At 50.3% G+C, this 20,966-nt stretch overlaps 1 protein-coding gene across 5 annotated transcripts in view; it reads right to left on the minus strand.

The window, feature by feature from the left end:
* UNK (unk zinc finger) overlaps positions 1 to 16,805 on the minus strand; it is a 29,229-nt gene extending 12,424 nt beyond the window's left edge. For 2 of the 5 annotated variants that reach the window (XM_058676702.1, XM_004592902.3), the window contains exon 1: positions 16,136 to 16,805. In XM_058676702.1, coding sequence (XP_058532685.1) covers positions 16,136 to 16,407 — 272 coding nt within the window. In that variant the 5' untranslated portion in view covers positions 16,408 to 16,805. Of the gene's footprint in view, positions 1 to 14,839; positions 15,056 to 16,135 lie in introns of those variants that run through there. The other 3 variants (XM_058676700.1, XM_004592901.2, XM_058676703.1) reach the window with 3 other exon arrangements.
* Positions 16,806 to 20,966: the final 4,161 nt, after the last annotated feature.

Raw genomic sequence — 20,966 nt, forward strand, 5'->3', positions numbered from 1 at the left:
ACCCAGGACTAGGCTGACTCTCAGTCTTTTGATCTACCACTCACCCAGGTCCCAAGGTAGCCCAAATGCTGGCTGCCTGCCCTGCTGACTGGCTTCCGTTTACTCAGCAGCTTTGTTCCCAGGCCCAATCAAAAGTCTCCAACAGGAGTATGGGAAGTCTCTTCCAAATGTGATGTGGGTTTCTGCCAACCTCTGGAGGCCACGCCACATCATGAGCAGGGCCAGCTATGAGCTGAGGGCAGAAATCTGCAGACACGCAAGGTGCTGCCTGGAGCTGAAAAGCCAGGTCCTTAGATGTCCCTGGGGACTACTGACTCTGCTGGGTCAGACGAATGCCCATGTTATTCCAGACATTTCCAGCCCTACTGAGGCCGTGCCAGGAAGGAGGTCCCCAACCACCTCACAAGGCAGTGCCCGCAGTGGTGGGGGCTGAGGCGATCCTGAGGAACTGAAGACTAGTCAGGGCATCTGACCAAGGAGACCTTCCTCCCACCTTCACTCATTTCTTCCCCACTTAGTGTATTGGTGAGATACAAAACTCTTCTACTAAATCCCATCCAGTGAAAGGAGGACCCCAGCCCTACTTAGTCCCTCACAGAACGTACCATCCATCTACACTGTGATTCTAGTGGATCTAGGGGGGGCCTCAGACTGAGGGGCCCCACAGGGAGGATGGACAGTTGGTGAGCTGCCTTTTTAAAAAAAAAATTTTTAGGGTCCGGTGGCGTGGCCTAGCGGCTAAAGTCCTCGCCTTGAACGCCCCGGGATCCCAAATGGGCGCCGGTTCTAATCCCAGCAGCTCCACTTCCCATCCAGCTCCCTGCTTGTGGCCTGGGAAAGCAGTTGAGGACGGCCCAAGGCTTTGGGACCCTGCACCCGCGTGGGAGACCCGGAAGAGGTTCCTGGTTCCCGGCTTCGGATCGGCACAGCACCGGCCCGTTGCGGCTCAGTTGGGGAGTGAATCATCGGACGGAAGATCTTCCTCTCTGTCTCTCCTCCTCTCTGTATATCTGGCTGTAATAAAAAAAAAATGAATAAATCTTTTAAAAAAACATTTTATTAGGAGGTTCTTTTATTCCAACAGGATAGGAATGGAAGTGGGGGTAGAGGGGGAACAGGAAGGGAAACATCTGCCATGGTGGCAGGAAGAGGGCTGCCACGCAGGGGAAGGGGACAAGATGGAGGACGGGGACAGCCAGGGAAGAAGAGAGGGCGAAGGAGAAGGGAGGGGCTGTGTGTAGCTGCTGAGCTTCCTCAGTCCTGCCCTTGGAGCGTGGCCTCTATCAGGAGGGTGTGGAACAAAGACCAGAGGCCTAGCCCGCAGCTGTGGTTCCTGCCCAGCAACCTAGGACCTTTCTACAAAAGCCGTAAGGAAGGGGACGTGTAGCTCCAGGGTTGGGACTTTTCCAGTGGGTTTTCTTCAAAGCAAGGAGAAATATCTGCTGAGTGTTCTGGAGGAAGCAGCCTACTGGATGCTGCCCAAGGCGCCCAAGTAGGTGATGGGGCAGCGAAGCCTTCACAGCCCTGCTGCACGGTTATTGAGCGCTTACTGAATGCAGCCTCAGCATGGAGGAAGGAAGAGGTCCTGTCCTTAGGGCTCAATCTAGTGTGCAATAGCCAGCATTGTAGTGCTGTTAAGACATTGCCTGCGGGGCATGGCGCCATGGCCTAGCAGCTAAAGTCCTTGCTTGCCTTGAACACACCAGGATCCCACATGGACACCAGTTCGTACCCCGGCAGCCCCACTTCCCATCCAGCTCCCTGCTTGTGGCCAGGGAAAGCAGTGGAGGAAGGTCCAATGCTTTGGGATCCTGCACCCGCGTGGGAGACCCGGAAGAGGCTCCTGGTTCCCGACGCCGGATCGGCACAGTACCAGCCATTGCAGTCACTTAGGGAGTGAATCATCGGATGCAAGATCATCCTCTCTGTCTCTCCTCCTCTTTGTATACCTGACTTTGTAATAAAAAATAAATAAATCTTTAAAAAAAAAAAAAAGACATTGCCCGCGATGCCAGTATTCTGTATGGTCAACCAGTTTGAGTCCTGTCTACTCCACTTCTAATCTACCTCCCTGCTAATGCATCTTGGCAAGCAATGGAAGATAACCCAAGTACTTGGGGTCCTATGCCTATCGGAGACTTGGAGAAAGCTCTTGGCTCTTGGCAACAGCCTGGCTGAGCCTTGGCTGTAGCAGCTTTTTGGGAGTGAACCAAGAAGTGGATGAAGCTCTGTCTCTCCATTTCTTTTTTCTTTGGGCCTTGGGACCCTGCACCCGCGTGGGAGACCCGGAAGAGCTCCTGGCTCCTGGCTTCAGATCGGCTCAGCTCCAGCCATTGCGGTCACTTGGGGAGTGAACCATCGGAAGAAAGATCTTCCTCTCTGTCTCTCCTCCTCTCTGTATATCCACCTTTCCAATAAAAATAAATTAAAAATCTCCAATTGCCTGTATAACTGAGAAACTTACACCAAGTCTTTAACTGAACGTGGTTAAAGTAGCCAGATGAATGGTTGTGTAATTGTCATCCAAGAAGCGAATATGCTCATGTAACATCAAACCCTTGTGAAATGGCAGCAGTGTGTGAAATATGCAAACTCTCCCTCAAGACAGGAGCACCAACAGATGAATGATTCTAATCAGTGTTGAAAGATGATATTCCAGCTTTGCCAAATGTCATGCCTCAAACAGAAATTCATGCTTATCAATAGATTTATTATAAAATCATAGCCAATTAGTTTGAACTTCATCAATAAAATGCTTGTGAAACTTATTTTCTTGTTGATATATAAGAATGTAATATCCTCCGTTCTGCCTTACAGCCCTCAGAATCTCCAATACTTATATTCTGGTGCTTTCCAGAAACAGCTGGTGCCTGCTCTAGACTGTCGTGTGCTGATGGGGGAGGGGGAGGGCACTGGCAGCACTGGCAGCAGGGGCAGCCCGAAGCCCAGCTGAGAAGCAAAGCTCCCCTCCCCACCTGCGTGGCCTGGGGGCTTACACCCGGTGGCTTACCCCCGTGCCACACCAGGCTGCCTACTGGGGAGCCCTACCTCTCCATACTGCTACGGGTCAGGGAAGGGTTCTGGGCTTGTGGGCCGCAAGCTCTGTGGTTTTGGGGCTATCAATTACTGTATAAGGACATCCATGGGTACGGCCACTCTACGTGTAGGTGAGGAATGAATCCAGAGGGATACTCAACAACAAAGCCACTGTACATGCAGGTAAGCAAGGGAACTGAGACCTGGTGGTTTCAAGGGGAGAGACTGGCAAAGGTTAAGATGGATATGGTCCTGGGCCCAGCAGCTGAAGTCCTTGCCTTGAACGCACCTGGATCCCATATGGGCGCCGGTTCTAATCCCAGCAGCCCTGCTTCCCATCCAGCTCCCTGCTTGTGGTCTGGAAAAGCAGTCGAGGCCGGCCCAAAGCCTTGGGACATTGCACCCACGTGGGAGACCTGGAGGAAGTTCCTGGCTCCTGATCGGCTCAGCTCCGGCCGTTGCTGTCACTTGGGGAGTGAATCATTGGATGGAAGATCTTCCTCTCTCTCTCTTCCTCCTCTCTGCATATCTAACTTTGTAAAAAATAAATATTTAGGGCCCGGCGGCATGGCCTAGCAGCTAAAGTCCTCGCCTTGAAAGCCCCGGGATCCCATATGGGCGCCGGTTCTAATCCCGGCAGCTCCACTTCCCATCCAGCTCCCTGCTTGTGGCCTGGGAAAGCAGTTGAGGACGGCCCAATGCATTGGGACCCTGCACCCGCGTGGGAGACCCGGAAGAGGTTCCAGGTTCCCGGCATCGGATTGGCGCGTACCGGCCCGTTGCGGCTCACTTGGGGAGTGAAACATCGGATGGAAGATCTTCCTCTCTGTCTCTCCTCCTCTCTGTATATCCGGCTTTCCAATAACAATAAAAAAATCTTAAAAAAATATATATATATATTAAAAAAAAAAATAAATCTTAAAAAAAAAAAGATGGATAAGGTCCTTTGCCAGGCTAGGTCAGAGCAACCACTGGCACACAAGGGATTTGTAGATGGGAATAAACCTGATTGAGGAGTTTCGGTAACTCTGTCGGGACACAATCCCTGCAGGTGAATGCAAGAACCAAGACGGGGAGCAGCCCAGACAAGCCAAAATACAATACCCACCAGCATACATTTAGTGTAGTTTGGAGGCAGGCCAGGATGGGTCAGTTCATATCACTCACTGGAGAATCTGAGCAACAGAATGTAGTATGGGTTGGGATGCATTACCAGTCAGTCCACATTAGGGCTGGGACTGTGGACTGGTAGGCCTGGGCTGGGCTGCAGCCCTCATCAGCGTGAGCTGGAATTGGGTTGGGCCAGGTCCAGCCAGACTACAGCACCCACTGGCAAATGCCGAGGTGAGGCAGGCTGTGTCAGACTGGGCCGCAGCACCCAGCCAGCACATGTAAAACCCGGGGGTTGGTGAGGATGGCCCAAGAGGCAACCTGCGAGGGACCTCCTATTGGGCCACTACTCCCACTGGTGAGCATGAGAGCTGGAATGGGGGCAAAGTAGGCCGGGCAGGGCCACTACATCTGATGGCCTACATGTGAGCTGGATCAGGGAAAAGCCAGGCTGGGCTGACTGTACCTTATGGTACATGCATAAGTCAGAGTGGGTGTGGGGGGTTGGGTTTTGCCACAGTCAGCTGGCAGATACTGGCACGGGGGATAAATTCTGTCACTTGCAGGCATGGCTTAGATGGTGGCACCTGCTGGCACCAGTGTGGACTGGATAGTGAAGCTGGTTAGGATGAACTGGGCTTCAATGCCTATTGACATGTATGAGAGCTAAATGGGATATAGGACAGTTGGGACCAGTCAACTGTATGTGCTGGCAAGCACTGGAACCAGGGTAGGCAGTGGACCTGGTGGTAGTTACTGTGGGTCACTTCGACTAGGCTGCAGCTCCCACTGGTTTGTGTGAAGGCCAAGTATGTGGTGGGTAGGATCAGGCTGGACACCAACACTGTATGGTTTATGTAAAACATGGGACTGGAGATAGAACTGACCCAACAATTACAACTACATTGTGTGCGTAGGCTGATTTGGGTGACAAACTGTGCCGGACCCCGTATTAGCAAGCACATACAAGAATTAGGTCTGGGATGGCCTCAGATGAGGTTTCTGGTACCATGGCAGAAGACAGAGGACAGAACAACTTGACCAACTACTCCAACCAAGTATTGGTAGAGAATATCTGGGCAGAGACTCTAAGGTGGACCATAGAAGCCAGTGGATTCTGGAGAGATTTCATCGTGATCAGAGTGACGGGACTGCCAGCAATTCAGGACTGTTGAACTATCAAAACCTCTTGAGAACTTGATGGCGCTGTAAATTTCTATTTTTCTTCCTTTTGTTGATTTTGTATTGTGGCTGTTCATTTAGAGGGATGTGTGGTGAAAGTGTAATGGAGATTATCATGTCCAGATGTGAGGATGCAGTGCAGTGCACATCTCTACTTCCAGACAAAGATGGACTCCCAATGAAACTGTTAACTATTTCTTGACAATAGGATGCTGGACTCTCCACCACTGTCCATGCACACAATGATGGACATGTGCCTGTTTATGAAGAACAATACCATAGTAGTAACATAGGGGCACTCAGTGGGGAGAGGGGACTTAAGGTGCAGGTAAGGAAAATCCCAAGGCCTATAGACCTGTATCATAAAATGATAATGATAATAATAATAATAAGAAGAAGAAATCCATAACAATCACAAAACAAGACACAAGAGGCAAGGTGCCATTGTTGCAGCCCAGAAGGTTCGGCCCACTGTGTTGCCATCTGCAATACCAGCATCCCATACAGGTGTAGTTTGGGCTTCAGTGACCCTCTTCTGACCCAGGTCCCTAGTGGTGCACTTGGGAAAGCAGCAGAAGGTAGCCTTTACACTTGTTCCTGCAACCATTTGGGAGAACTGAATGGAGTGCGAGGCTCCTCACCCAACCCTAGCCCCTGTGGTCATCCGAGCAATGAACCAGCCGAATGACTGGCTCTCTTTTCATTCCTCACTGTGTAATTCTGCCTTCCAAACAGACAATTAAATCTTAAAAACAAACAAACCAAGAGGCAAGAGAAGAACTCTGGTCCCCCAAGAAAATGCTCTGCGAGGGGGCTGCAGACACTCCAACTCCGGCCCGGCTCTACACAGTGAACACATGACTTAAACTGGGCTGGTGCCGTAGCCTAGCGGCTAAAGTCCTCACCTTTCACCACCGGGATCCCATATGGACACCGGTTCTACCCCAGGCAGCCCCACTTCCCATCCAGCTCCCTGCTTGTGGCCTGGGGAAGCAGTTGAGGACGGCCCAATGCTTTGAGATCCTGCACCAGCGTGGGAGACCCGAAGAGGTTCCAGGTTCCTGGATTTGGATTGGCTCAGCTCTGGCTGTTGCGGCTCAGTTGGGGAGTGAATCATTGGACGAAAGATCTTCCTCTCTGTCTCTCCTCCTCTCTGCATATAAGACTTTCCGATAACAATAAAATAAATCTTAAACAAAAAAGGAGAGATCTAAACCACCCCAAGAGTTCAGAGGAAAGGAGACGTGCCTCAGCTGGGGGCCTCAAGCAAGGATTGCAGGACGAGGGCTTGTGAGAAAGCCCTGCTCCCGAGAAACCAGCTGCTTTCCTTGCCGGCTATGGCTCAGTGCTCAGAAGCACTGCACAGGAACTGGAAAGGAAACTGACAGATCTTCCAATATCCTTCAAACATAACCAACATCCACGTGTATTACCACTAGTCTTATAAAAACTGAAATTTCCCCCTTTCAACAAACATAAAAATTCAAGAAGCCAATGGAATGTTCAAATACAAGAAATTCCATGACTATAATCATAATACGGTGTGAGTCAGCACCAGAAATGGGGTGGCACTGTGGCACAGTGGACTTAGCTGCTGCTTATGACACTGGCTAATGAATTAGAACCAATTCTAATCCCGGCTGCTCCGCGTTTTTCTTTTTTTAAAGATTTACTTGATTAGTAAGTCAGATAAAATAAAGAGGAAAAGAGACAGAGAGGAAAATCTTCTGTTCTTTGATTCACTCAAGTGGTCGCAAAGGCCAAAGCTGACCCGATCCAAAGCTAGGAACCTGAAGACTCTTCCAGGTCTCCCTCGCGGGTGCAGGGTCCCAAGGCTCTGGGCCGTCCATGACTGCTTTCCCAGGCCACAAGCAGGGAGCTGGATGGAAAGCGGGGCTGCTGGGACTAGAACTGGCACCCAAAAGAGATCCCGGCGTGTTTAACGTGAGGACTTCAGCCACTAGCCCACCACGCCGGGACCTGCTTCACTTTTGTTCCTTCCACTCACAAGGAGATCCAAGCAGAGTTCTGGCTCCTCGCTCAGCCTGGCTCTACAACCTGCCTGCTGCACACATTTGGGTAGTGCATTAGCAGATGGATGATCGATCGCTGTCATATCTCTAAAAAGACTAGCATGGGGCCCAGCGGCGGTCCTAGCGGCTAAAGTCCTCGCCCTGAACGCGCCCCGGGATCCCATACGGGCACCGGTTCTAATCCCGGCTGCTCCACTTCCCATCCAGCTCCCTGCTTGTGGCCTGGGAAAGCAGTCGAGGACGGCGCAATGCTTTGGAACCATGCACCCATGTGGGAGACCCGGAAAAGGTTCCTGGTTCCTGGCTTCGGATCGGCACAGAACTGGCCGCTGTGCTCACTTGGGGAGTGAATCATCGGACGGAAGATCTTCCTCTCTGTCTCTCCTCTGTATACCTGACTTTGTAATAAAAATAAATAAATCTTACAAAAAAAAAAAAAAAAAGACTAGCATCTTCCACTACACTAAAAACTGTCACTGTTGATTATATTGCAGTACTTAAGGGCTCAAATGATACATGCCATAATCTGTTTCTCTATATTAATATAAACTCAACTAGCTACAGCTTTATTTCCTATACATACTTCCTCAAAGATTTAGTCAGGGCCCGGCGTGGTAACCTAATGGCTGAAGTCCAAGAACAACAAACACCAAAATTCCACAGGGGAGCCAGTTCTAGTCCAGGCTGATCCACTTCCCATCCAGCTCCCTACTTGTGGCCTGGGAAAGCAGTCGAGGACGGCCCAAAGCCTTGGGACCCTGTACCTGCATGGGAGACCCGGAAGAGGTTCCTGGCTACGGGTTCAGACTGCATCAACTCCAGCCATTGCGGCCAACTGGGGAGTGAATCATCAGACAGCAGATCTTCTCTGTATTTTCTGCTGTGTTTCCAGCAGCACAAGGAAAAGGAGGAAAGGCTGGCATCAGCTCAGACCTGACATGGTGACTGTCACAGGCCTTAGTGTCCCTTTATGCCCTGAGTAAACTAAGCCCGATAGCGAAAGGTCCTCACAGAGCGTGCTGTGAGACGCCTAAGCCGCTAGATCCTTGCCATCTTCTTTCGTTCTTCGGCTCAACACTGCTGTCAAATTCTACACAGGCAAAGAAAAAAGGGGTGAAAGTTGAGGGATTTTACAGACACAACAAAAAACGCTGATTACTTGTCTGAATAGCCACTGACATCCCTTTTAACCTCTGCAACAGTCTGTGCTTGAAGCAAGCTTCAGGCAGGCCGGGCGGCAGTCTGAAGGGTGCGTCTTAGCAGGACGGCAGGCTTCTTCCAGCTCCCGGGCAGCCCGGGGGAACCAGGGACTGGGGAACCAATCTGCTCATTCTCCGCAATGGCTGTCAAGCACCGCAACACGCACCACCAGGAGTGTCAAGCTGCCTGTGTCCCCTCTTAGCCACGTCACCGCCAACACCAGGGCAGTCATGCAGAATGGACGCTCAGGGCCTGAGCTGTGAGGTGGCTGAGACAAGGGCACAGAGGTGCTTTCCCACAAAGCACAGGCTTTCTCAAGCTCGGCTGCTGCTGCGCCTGCCACAGGCACGCACCCGAGCCCAGCCCGCCATACTGGAGATTTACACACACAGATGTCAAAATCCAGAGAGATGAATCAGACAATAGGAAAACTTGCTATGCAAAGCATGCATTTCAACATTAATGTATTCACTATGTGGGTAATCATCACCACTACCTAGTTCCAGAACATTCCCATCACCCCAATAACAAGCCCTAAACCTATTTCCTCATTTACCGACTCTGGAGAGATCTGGTTGCCCAGACACTTGTCTGACTATTGCCTGAGCTGAACCTATGAGGTAGCTACTTGGTAAGAACATCAGAAAGCTATTTTGTTCTCAAGGATGCTAAATCCAAAAAATTTCTATCAATTAAGCTAAAATAAGTTATACACATTGGCTGAGAACAGCAACGAAACTTACATGGAACTTCCCTCTTTACATAACACGAGTGTGCCCCAAATTCATCAGATGTTAACAGAAGGGGAGTCAATCTACTAGCACGAGCCATAACTGCCCACAGTTGCCATTTCAACACAGAGGATGCTAACTGGACAATGGGAAAACTTCCAGCAATAGCAAGCACAGCTGGATTAAAAAACAATTGGGCCCAACACAATAGCGTAGTAGCGTTAAGTCCTCACCTTGAATGTGCTGGGATCCCATATGGGTGCTGGTTCTAATCCCGGCGGTCCTGTTTCCCATCCAGCTCCCTGCTTGTGGCCTGGGAAAAAGCAATCGAGGATGGCCCAAAGCCTAAGGACCCTGCACCTGCATGGGAGACCTGGAAAAAGTTCCTGGCTTTGGATTGGCTCAGCTCCAGCAGCCACTTGGGGAGTGAAGCAATGGACGGAAGATCTTCCTCTCTGTCACTCCTCCTCTCTGTATATCTGCCTCTCCAATAAAAATAAACAAAACAAATAATCAGGCGCCAAGTAGTAGCCTAGTGGTTGAAGTCTTGCCTTCAACGCGCTGGGATCCCATATGGGCGCCAGTTCTAATCCTGGCAGCCTTGCTTCCCATCTAGTACCCTGCTTGTGGCCTGGGAAAGCAGTCGAGGATGGCCCAAAGCCTTGGGACCCTGCACCCACGTGGGAGACCTGGAAGAAGCTCCTGGCTCCTGGCTTTAGATCGACTCAGCTCCAGTCACTGAGGCTGCTTGGGGAGTGAATCATTGGAAGGAAGATCTTCCTCTGTCTCTCCTCCTCTCTGTATATCTGACTTTCCAATAAAAATACATAAACATAAACACACACACAACAACAACAACATAAGACTTCACTAAGTAAATATTTTCCAGTTTGGGAAAATAATCACTGGGTGGAGTGGACTACTAGAGTAAGGTGTCATTAAATACAACCTTACTCTTATCAAAAGAGAAGCACCACCTGTGCGGAGGCCAAGGTCTGGCAGGAGAGCCTGAGGTGTGTGGCTCAGGCTGACCACTAAGGCCCAGGCAGAAGACCTCACCTTCGGGCATCAGGATCCACGGCTGTCCGCATGTACCGATCTGGGGCGCTCTGCGGAGAAGCAGACCAGACCAGAGGATTCTCCTAAGCTGCCCTCACCGTAGGTCAGGGCTTTGCAGGACGACAAAGTGGCTGTATGGAGTGTGGGGAAGCCTTCTTTAGAGCCTAACATGACTAACATGGCTGAATCAAAACACAAAACCTTAACCATTAAGAAAATGTCAACGTTTGTTATTGGCTTATATTATCGCAAATACCAAGGTGTTAAGCTAAGTGTCTCTCTCCCCTTAACATGGGCACTTAACACTCATCAACGGGAACTCTGTGGGCTTGAATCAAGGCCTGGAAGGAATTGGGTCTACCTGATATGCAGGTAAATAACAGCCAGGTTTGTTTATTGGTCATTTAACTCATTCTATCTGAGGTTGCTAAGTAACACTGCCAGTGACTTCTGTTTTGCGACAAGTAGTGCTCTTACAACATATTTACAATCTTACTGCAATTTGCAATAATGACTTAAATACATGTTCATCCCCTGGATTTTTCAAACCACAATCAGATGCAATCAAGTGAAATTTGTGACATTTATGCAATGTGTAAGCTCACAAAAGTGCCTCAAATGAGGTACTTATGGGACTATAGCTACATTACATTCACTCAGTGATGTCCAGGGGACCAGCTTAAACAAAGCTGATTCCTGGGCAGACTGGGATCTAAGGCTTTTATCTGCCAGCTTCCTGCCAAAAGTTAGCTAGCAGGGCACGCGCTGTGGTGCAGCACATTAAACTGCTGCTGGAGATGTGTGCACCCGATGTGACAATGCCAGCTCCATCCTGTAACTCCAGTCCCTTCTGGCTTTCTGCTCGTATGCCTGGGAGAGCAGCAGAGATGACATTCCTGGGATTGGGTCCTCGCCACCCATGCCTAGGACCTCCATGGAGTTCTTGGCTTCTAGCTGCAGCCTGGCCCCAGCTGTGGGTGTTTGCGCGTTGAACCAGCAAATGGAAGTGCTCGCTCCCTAGTCGACCTTTTAAATACAAAGAATCCATAACAAAACAAAACAAAAACTAATTGCCAGAAAGTTGGAGGGAAAAAAAAACTTAACTAAAAATTCATTTCTCTCTTTTAAAAAGGATTTTTATTTCAAAGGTGAAAGGCTGAGTAAGAAACCAGGAAAGAGCTTTCATCTGTGGAATTAGAGCAATAGCTCAATCGGCAACTTCTCCGTCTGCAGGAGCCAGCACCCCGTTTGGGAGGATTTTTTTTTTTTTTTAAGATTCATTTCTTGGGCCCAGCGCTGATGCCAGCACTAGTCTGAGGACTAGTCTAATGCACCACCACCACGCTGGCCCCTCTGCTACACACTTTCAATAATATTTATCTTAAAAAATTCATATAATTATTATATCGTAAAATTGCTAGAATTGTGGCTTGCATTTGGCCAGCAGTCTAGATGCTGGTTAGATGCCCACATCCCATAACAAAATGTGTGGGCTCCACACCCAGCTTCTCCTGCTGAGCAGAGGCTGAGGCGAGGGCTCAAGAGGTCCTCCGCCGCCACAGAGGCAAGCGCTAGACTGTCTTTGTGTCGCTGGCTTCACCTCGGCCAGTCCTAGACAGCCACTACAGCAGCTAGAGAAGAAATGCACAGAGAACTCTTTCTCAAGTTAAAAAGGCAAGAAAAACTCGAAATTGTATAGTTTAAGATATAATTGCTACGGGCCCGGTGCTGTGGCCTAGTGGCCAAAGTCCTCGCCTTGAACGCCCCAGGATCCCATATGGGCACCGGTTCTAGTCCCGGCTGCTCCATTTCCCATCCAGCTCCTTGCTTGTCGCCTGGGAAAACAGAAGAGGACGGCCCAATGATTTGGGACCGTGCACCTGTGTGGGAGACCTGGAAGATGTTCCTGGTTCCCGGCTTTGGATCAGCACAGCACTGGCCGCTGTGCTCACTTGGGGAGTGAATCACCGGACAGAAGATCTTCATCTCTGTCTCTCCTCCTCTCTGTATATCTGACTGTGTAATAAAAAATAAATAAATCTTTAAAAAACAAACAAGCAAAAAAAACAAAAACAAAAAAGATAATTGCTACGTTTCCTACTTTTTAAGACTGTCTACACAAAACCCTTCTAATATACAAATTTAACCTGTCATAAGCAAAACCAGATTACAATTAGTCTTTGTCAAGTAAAAAAGATAAACTGTCCAGCAAAAGGATGTCATTGTGGGACCCAGTGTAATGGCCTTGCACACACTGGTTGTGTCCCAGCTGCCCCACTTCCAATCCGAATCCCTGCTGGTGGTCTGGAAAAGCAGTAGAGGACAGGCCAATCTCTCACCGCACCTGTGTGTGAGACCCAGAGGAGGCTCCTGGCTCAAGATCAGCTCAGCTCCAGCTGTTGCAGCCACTTGGGGAGTCAACTTTCTCTCTACAAATCTACCTTTCCAATAAAAATTTAAAAAAAATTTTAAAAAGGCTATCATTATGGTTCTTGTATTGGTATTACATATATATTTATATATATATATTTTTTTTTTTTTGCTGAATGCTAATCAATTACTTGGAGCTGCATACAGGAAATTCCAACATGATTGATCTTTAAAATGGGTGGATTCCTTAAGTCTAACACAAACACCTGATGATAACAATTGCTGAAAAGATTAAACAAGATTACTCAAGGGGTCAGAAAAAAGACCAACAACATAATTATTCCTCAAACTAGGTTAGGAATAATCCTCTTGGTTTAAGAAAAGAAAGACTCAAACTCTAAGAAATTGAATTAATTATATTACAAGAAAAAAGGGTAGGCCCAGCACAACAGTTAATTCTCCCCCTGCAGGAGCCGAGATCCCAAAAGAGCAATGGTTTGCATCCTGGCTGGCTGCTCCACTTCCCAGCCAGGGAAAGCAGCGGAGGCCAGCCCAAAGCCTCGGGACCTGCAGGCGGAGGGAGCTCTTGGCTTCGGATGGGCTCAGCTCCAGCTGTAGAGGCCACCTGGAGAGTGAACCAGTAGACAGCAGATCTTTCTCTCTGCCCCTCCTATGCTCCATAGATCTGTCTCTTCAATAAAAATAAGTAAATCATTAAAGAAAAAAACATTTAAAAAGGACAAGAGAAGCCAGCCCTTTGGAAAGCAATCTGTATTCAACTGCTTGCCAGGACTGCCATCATGATTTCTAAGATTCTGTTTTAATACAAGCTTCTCTGGATTACAGCATTTCACAACATTGCAAATAACATCAGCATAAAAATATCACAAAAATGTAGGTCAGAAACAAACATCAGGGTGGCACAGAAGGTTAAGCCTCTGCCTGCAATGCCAGCATCCCAATATGAACAATGGTTCAGGTTCTGGCTGCTCCCTGCTAATGCCCCTGGGAAAGAAGCAGCAGCAGATGGTCCAGTGCTTGGGCCCTGCCTCCATGGGACACCTGGAAGCAGCTCCTGGCTCTGGCTGTTGTGCCTCTTCGGGGAATGAACCAGAAGAAGGCAGCTCTGTCTCTGCCTAACTCTGCCTTTCAAATAAATAAATGACAGAAAATAAAGTAATAAAGAACAAAAAGATCAAGTAAAAATAAATAAATAAACCTTATAAAAAATGAATGGGAGGGGCCCGGCATGATAGCGTAATGGTTAAGGTCCTCTCCTTGAACACGCCCAGGATCCCATATGGGCACTGGTTCTAATCCCGGCAGCTCCACTTCCCATCCAGCTCCCTGCTTGTGGCCTGGGAAAGCAGTCGAGGACGGCACAAAGCCTTGGGAACCTGCACTCATGTGGGAGATCCCAAAAAGTTTCCTGGCTCCTGGCTTCGGATCGGTTCAGCTTCAGCCATTGTGGCCATTTGGGAATGGAAACATCTTCCTCTCTGTCTCTCCTCCTCTCTATCTGCCTTTCCAACAAGAAAAAAAAAAAGAAAAATACACACAGAGGGTGAGCTGGTATTGCGGAGCAGTGCTGCCTGCTACACTGGCATTCCACACCAGAAGCAGTCCAAGTCCTAGATGCTCTGCTTCCAATCCACTGTCCTGCTAACGCACCCAAGAAGGCAGCAGCAGAGGGAGGCCTGACTGCAGTTTGGCCTGGACCTTCACCAGTCCCAATGACCTGCAGCCCGTGGACAATGAACCCAAAGATGGGAGATCTAACAGGAAAGAGTGGGGATCAATCCCAGAAATAAGGCCATATCAAGATCTGAACAAATCCTGGGAACTCATGCTCCAAGAGGCAGCTCCAAAGTTTCCAGAACATTAAGCAGCAAAGCAAATGCTCTTGTCCCATGATCCCTGGAGTCAACAGTTGAGCTCATCTGAAAACAGCAGAGCACAGGGCGCACACTGGGGCCAGCAGCAGGCCCCCTCTGCAGGTAGGACTCAGCTGCTCCTGTCACATCGTGACAGTGACAGCAGCTGAACGCCCAGCCCTCCGCCAAGACAACTAACGGGTCGCGGTTCCCGAGTTAGGGAGATGAAAACACACATACTTACAGAGGAACACCAACAATGTCCCAATCCCCAGCCAAGCTCGTAACTCCATACTTAATCCACAAGGCACAGGAAGATTTTAAACAGATGACAAAGAGCCAGGTACCGACAGTCACACAGATGTTGGCTGGATCCATCTGTGGGTGATTCCGGAACGGGCAGAGGGCTTTCCTAAGGTAGGTGGCAGTTAACCCCAAGGACAGCACACACAGGCTGCTGACGCCCAACTTTCATTACTCAATTGAGAGAAAGGTGTCACTCAAGCAACAAGTCCCAGGAGGTGACACTTGTCCATCGAGACCACACCGCTTTGGGACCACACCATTCGGCTCATCAGTGTTGACTGAGGTAAGCACAGCTCACTCAGAACCAAAGGTGGGGTTGCAGGGAAAAAGCCAGAAAGAAAAAAAAAGGAGGAGGGTAGTGAGGGACCCGCCAAGCCAGAGCCCCCACCCCCAGCAAAGGAGACAAACTGCAGCCAGGAAGCTTCAAGCCCTTTGGCCACAAGACAAACCCGAACACTCCCACGCCCCGCACGGGCTCCTCCAGTCTGCTACTGCTCTTGGGGTCACCGTTCAGGTCTGCAGGTCCCCAAAACCTCCCCAAGCGGGAGAGCCTCCCACTCAGGGCCCAGGGGCGTCGGGGGAAACGGCCACCCAGGTCCGGCCGGCAGGAAGCGACTCGGGGCCATCCTCCTCCCGCAGCCCCCCCAAAAGAGAACCACCGGCCACCTCACTACGCCCTCACGCTCGGCCTCCGGGATTCCATCGGGGGCCCCTGTGCTTGTGGGTGGGAGACAAGCCCGGACCCCACCGCCCTCCTCGGGGCGTCTGACAACTCCAGCTGGCTCGGGCCCGCTGTGTTTATATCTGAGGCGACTGTTTCGACGTGAACTGGGGCAAGGCCTCGAGGAGCGCCTCGTGCGCGCGCGGCCCGGCGGGGGTGGAGGGCTGCCTCGCCCTCGGGAGCCCGTCTCGCTCGGGTCCCGAAGGCGTCACGGCCTGGGAAAACAGCCAGGCCTCGAAAGGCCCGGCCTCACGAGCGTGCACTGCTCAGCCCGGGCTCCCGCCTTCCCCACATCCACAGGCTGGGACCGAGTTTCCCGCCCCTCGGCCAACTCAGAAGTTGGTGGCAGTTGCAGGCAGTTGGGACCGGCCCCAGCAGGTTGGAACCGGTCTGGGCCGGGCCGGGGGAGGAGGGGGGAAGGGAGAGGCCGCCTCGCGCTCTCCCTGCGCGCGTGACTCACGCTGGCCGCTGACGTCAGGCGTGCGCGCGCGGCGGGGGGGGGGCTCTACGTACGTGTAGTGCTGCGGTTTCTCGGGCTGTGCCTGCAGCACCTGAGCGGTAGCGGCCGGGGGCGCCGAGGAAGCTGCGGAGCCGCCGGGCCCGGGGCCCTTCGACATGGTCCTGTCTTCCTGCCTCTTCGCCGCTCCCCTTTTATTATTCAGTCTGCGCGGTCCGCGCCGAAGGCCCAGTGCGCTTGCGCCGCGCCACGAGAACGTGAAGACCCCCCGCACGGCAGCAAGGCTTGCTGGGAATTGTGGTCCTGTGTCTGGCGGGAATTTTACCATCGATAGAGGGCCGCTGCTGAAGCGTTGGACTACAATGCCCAGAGATGCGTGCGAGCTGTGTCCCGGATGGTGGGAGTCCGCGACGGCTTCTGGGAATTATAGTCTCGTCGCGTTATCCCCCCCTCCTTGTTAATGGTGCATTTTTGGGTTCGCAGAGGGGAACTGTTGATTGGAACTGGAGCGCCTGAAGTGGAAGTGGCCCAGGAACTAGGAGTGACAGGAGCTACGTCACTAAAACAGTTCCAGAGGGACAATTTCCCTGCCAACAGTGTAATCCTTACCTGGGCTCCACACTTTGTGTACCTGGCCACAGTTGCAGTGCCTTCACCCGTGGGGTTTAAGGATCTGTCCGGTCTCCCGACACCCTCAGGCCCTCACGGCGGGACTCCCCGAGGCCTGGCTCGTCCGCTACAGATGGAACTGCTGTGTTCCCACGCCTCTGTCCAGGCACGACCCTTGGCCATGCCCTTACCTGGAGCCCAGGTACTATCCCCTGGCCTGTCAAGTCTTAATGTTTGGAAAAATGTCTTCCTGCCTGCCCCCCCCTACTTCCGATCAAGTGAAAGAAACCAGTTACCCCTACACCAAGGCCAAGTATTCTGTGAGCTTTCAAACATTCCTGGTTTTTTTTGTTTGTTTATTTGCTATTTTATTTACCAAATCGGTTGTATCACAAATCCATTGTGTGTTACTTTTTTTTTTTAAGATCCATGTAAATCTTATTAAGTGAGAGATTGTACCTTTGGCTCATTAACAACATACATTCCGAATAACCTTGGGGGCAGGGAGGGTGGGGCAAGTGGGAAATTGTTTGATACATCTTTCATTCAGTCCCGAGTCACCTCACATTACAAGCCAAACTGGCAGCTCACATAGTTGAGGAACTGGTATTTCTCTAAGCAGGCCAACCCACTCGTCCAGCCATGGTGGCCACCCAGTGCTTGGGTATATTCTTCCTAAAACATGATTCAATTGAAGAAATACGCCCCTCAGTCCTGTGTTCTCAACCACCGTTGGATCCCACAGGTGTCAGAAAAAGTGTGTCCCAGGAGAACGGGAGGAGAGTATCATTGAAGTTGCTGAATTTCTAACAGGAAACCAAAACCCAGAGAAGTTAAGTGACTTGCACAAAGCTACCCAGCAAGTCAGTCCACGAGGGAACAGGAGCTAAGCTGGCTGCCTACACACCGCGTGACATGCGGCATTTGAAGTGTGCAGCGTAGACACTGGCCAGTCCGCCGACACACACACACACTTCCTGTATTGTTTTTTGTCCTCTGTATGGAAAGGAAAGAAAAACAGCTCTGTGACCACCAAGTAAGGACAAACGAGCCCTGTTCACCTTGATTGATGAGTGTACCTCTCTGTCTCCCACAACACTTTTAATTTCTTTCTTTGGAAAAATATTTATTTGTTTATTTACTTATAAAGGGGGTGTGTGGGGAGGACATCCAGACATCTTCCATCTAGTGGTTCACTCCACAGCTGGTCACCCTGACCAGTGCTGGTCTGGTAGGAGTCAGGAACAGCCTGGTATCCTGAGTGAGTGCAAGGACCCACACACTCAGAACATCTCCCACTGCTTCTCCTAGGCGATTAACAGGAAGCTGGACCGGAAGTGGAACAGCCAGGGACACAAACTGGTGCCCATATGGGATGCTGGTATCTCAGGCAGCAGCTAGAATGGCTGTGCAACAGCACTGTCCCCCATGCCCACCAGGCTTTTTATTTCTGTTATCACAACGGGAAGAAAAATGCCTGGCCTGTACTGCTCTTTGCAGGCACGGAAGTGACAGGCATTTGATCTTCCAGAAAAAAACCGCGGTGCTGGGGGAGAGGGTTCTACGAAGGGTGGAGGAGTCCCTTCTGCCTTCAGGCCATTGGAGCAGTGTTTCCCCAGCTATGTCCCAGTGCCCCCTGTGTGCCTCCTCCTCCATGGATACAGCTCCCTGTAGCTGAGCTTGCCAGAGAGTCTGAGAACAGAGCCTCCATCTTGATTTCTCTCCTAAACCTGACAGGAAGGAAAGAGTTACTTTTGCTAAAGGCAAGAATTACAATTGATTCGGGCCCGGCGGCGTGGCCTAGCGGCTAAAGTCCTCGCCTTCAAAGCCCCGGGATCCCATATGGGCGCCGGTTCTAATCCCGGCAGCTCCACTTCCCATCCAGCTCCCTGCTTGTGGCCTGGGAAAGCAGTCGAGGACGGTCCAAGGCTTTGGGACACTGCACCCGCGTGGGAGACCCGGAAGAGGTTCCTGGTTCCCGGCTTCGGATCGGCGCGCACCGGCCCGTTGCGGCTCACTTGGGGAGTGAATCATCGGACGGAAGATCTTCCTCTCTGTCTCTCCTCTGTATATATCTGGCTGTAATAAAATGAGTAAATCTTTAAAAAAAAAAAAAAAGAATTACAATTGATTCAATGATCCCACGGAATTGAGGATAATTAAATTTGCATCGTGCATGTGAAGATTGAGGGCGGCAGTGATGTGGCCAGGGATGGGGTCCCTAACTCCTGGCTTCAGCCAAGGTCCCAGCTTTTGTGGGCAACTGGGGGGAGGGGGGAACTTCTCAAGTAAATGGAAGTTGGCCCCGAGTTGCAGATCTCCAACATACATGGGAAGACAGAGGGCTGGCGTCATGGGAGGAATTCTGAACCACATGACGGGTCAAAGATGTTTCTGCTGGTTTCTTAAATTGTACCTCCTTTTTTTGTGTGTTTGTTTTCTAACCATTGATACTTAGAACAGACCCTTGTGTGGCAAGTAAGTCTTTGAAGAGTTATTTGCTTGAAAGAGTTAGCCAGAAAGAGAAGGAGACAGGGCAGACAGAAACAGCACTTCTGTTTCCCACTTCATTCCCCAAATGGCTCCAGCAGCTAGGACTGATCCGACCTGAAGCTAGAGGCCAAGAGCTTCTTCTGGGTCTCCTGCACGGGTGCAGGGTCCCAAGGCTTTGGGCCAGCCTTGACTGCTATCCCAGGCCACAACAGGGAGCTAGATAGAAAGCAGAGCACCTGCGGCTCAAACTGGCAGTGCCCACATAGGATGCCAGCACTGCAGGCAGCGGATTTACTCTCTATGCCATAATGCCAGCCACATCACGTAAATCCTGATGTGTTTGTATTTGAGTGCAGTAATTCTCTGAGTTGAATGCCATATGCACCTGGCCCTACTACTTATGAACTGTAACAATTTAAAAAATGTGGTGGTGGGCCCGGTGGCGTGGCCTAGCGGCTAAAGTCCTCGCCTTGAAAGCCCCGGGATCCCATACGGGCACCGGTTCTAATCCCGGCAACTCCACTTCCCATCCAGCTCCCTGCTTGTGGCCTGGGAAAGCAGTTGAGGACGGCCCAATGCATTGGGACACTGCACCCGCGTGGGAGACCCGGAAGAGGTTCCAGGTTCCCGGCTTCGGATCGGCGCGCATCGGCCTGTTGCGGCTCACATGGGGAGTGAATCATCGGACGGAAGATCTTCCTCTCTGTCTCTCCTCCTCTCTATAGCTGGCTGTAATAAAAAAAAAATGAATAAATCTTTAAAAAAGAATGTGGTGAAACTAGAATCAGTGTATGGAGCAGAATCAGACCATTCACCTCTCTGGGCTTTGCCCGACCGTGCTGAACTTAAGGCAGCTCCTTGAATATTGTACAGATTTGATTTCCCCGGCAAACTGAACTAGTGCAGTTCCTCCAAAAAGTTTGTTTGGGCAAAGGTAGGGCTCAGTATTTGTACACGATGGTGGCATGTGTTTGGAAGCCTGCCAGCAAGCGCTCAATGGAAAGGGCACCTATTTGGTTTTGTTATCTTTGATTTATATTTTGCGGACATGCAAACACTAGAGCAAGCCTCTCTCCCTTTCCAGCTGCAGTCATCTCATTCAGTTCAATTACATGATTCTAAAGACTCTGCTGGCCAGCAGGCAATGTCACGCTTAACAAGAACAACACTGAGATGACACAGTATTTTGTGACGACCTAAAAACCTATGAGAAACACTAGTTCTATGGCTCAACTGACATTTGTTTCTTTGTATCTATTATTTATCCCCTCTCTACTCCCCCAAATAAAAGAACTGCTATTTGATTTTTAAAAAAAGTATATACATGACATAAAATATTGTACTTAAGAAAACAGTGTGGTTGCCTGATTTCCAATCTGTCTTACACTACATGCTGAATCAACATGTTAGGAAAAAGTAACTATCCAGAAAACACTTTCTGTTTTACAGTGGAAAATATTTACAAGACTCGTTAAAGTAGCCTCTCCTCCTGAACTACAATAGTTTGTGGCTCCTGCTGTCCCCCATGCGGACTTGGTAAAAGCCTTGACAGGGACCAAACGCCAACCATTTGCATCAACTTTCTATTGTGGAGCTTTGGAACCAAGGGAAGGATCCAAACATAGCTCCATTTCGTCCAATCAGAAGAGCCGCTGGCTGCTAAACTCTGATTCGTCCATTCCACTTTGTACTCATCCAATCACGCGGCCCCTTTAGCATCCAATCAGCGGCCCGGGTGCCCGCCAATCAGGGCCCGGGGCCGAAGCACGGCCTTTGTGTCGGGGG

This window comes from Ochotona princeps, chromosome 17, assembly GCF_030435755.1.
Source record: "Ochotona princeps isolate mOchPri1 chromosome 17, mOchPri1.hap1, whole genome shotgun sequence".
In the NCBI taxonomy this organism is placed as follows: Eukaryota; Metazoa; Chordata; class Mammalia; order Lagomorpha; family Ochotonidae; genus Ochotona; species Ochotona princeps.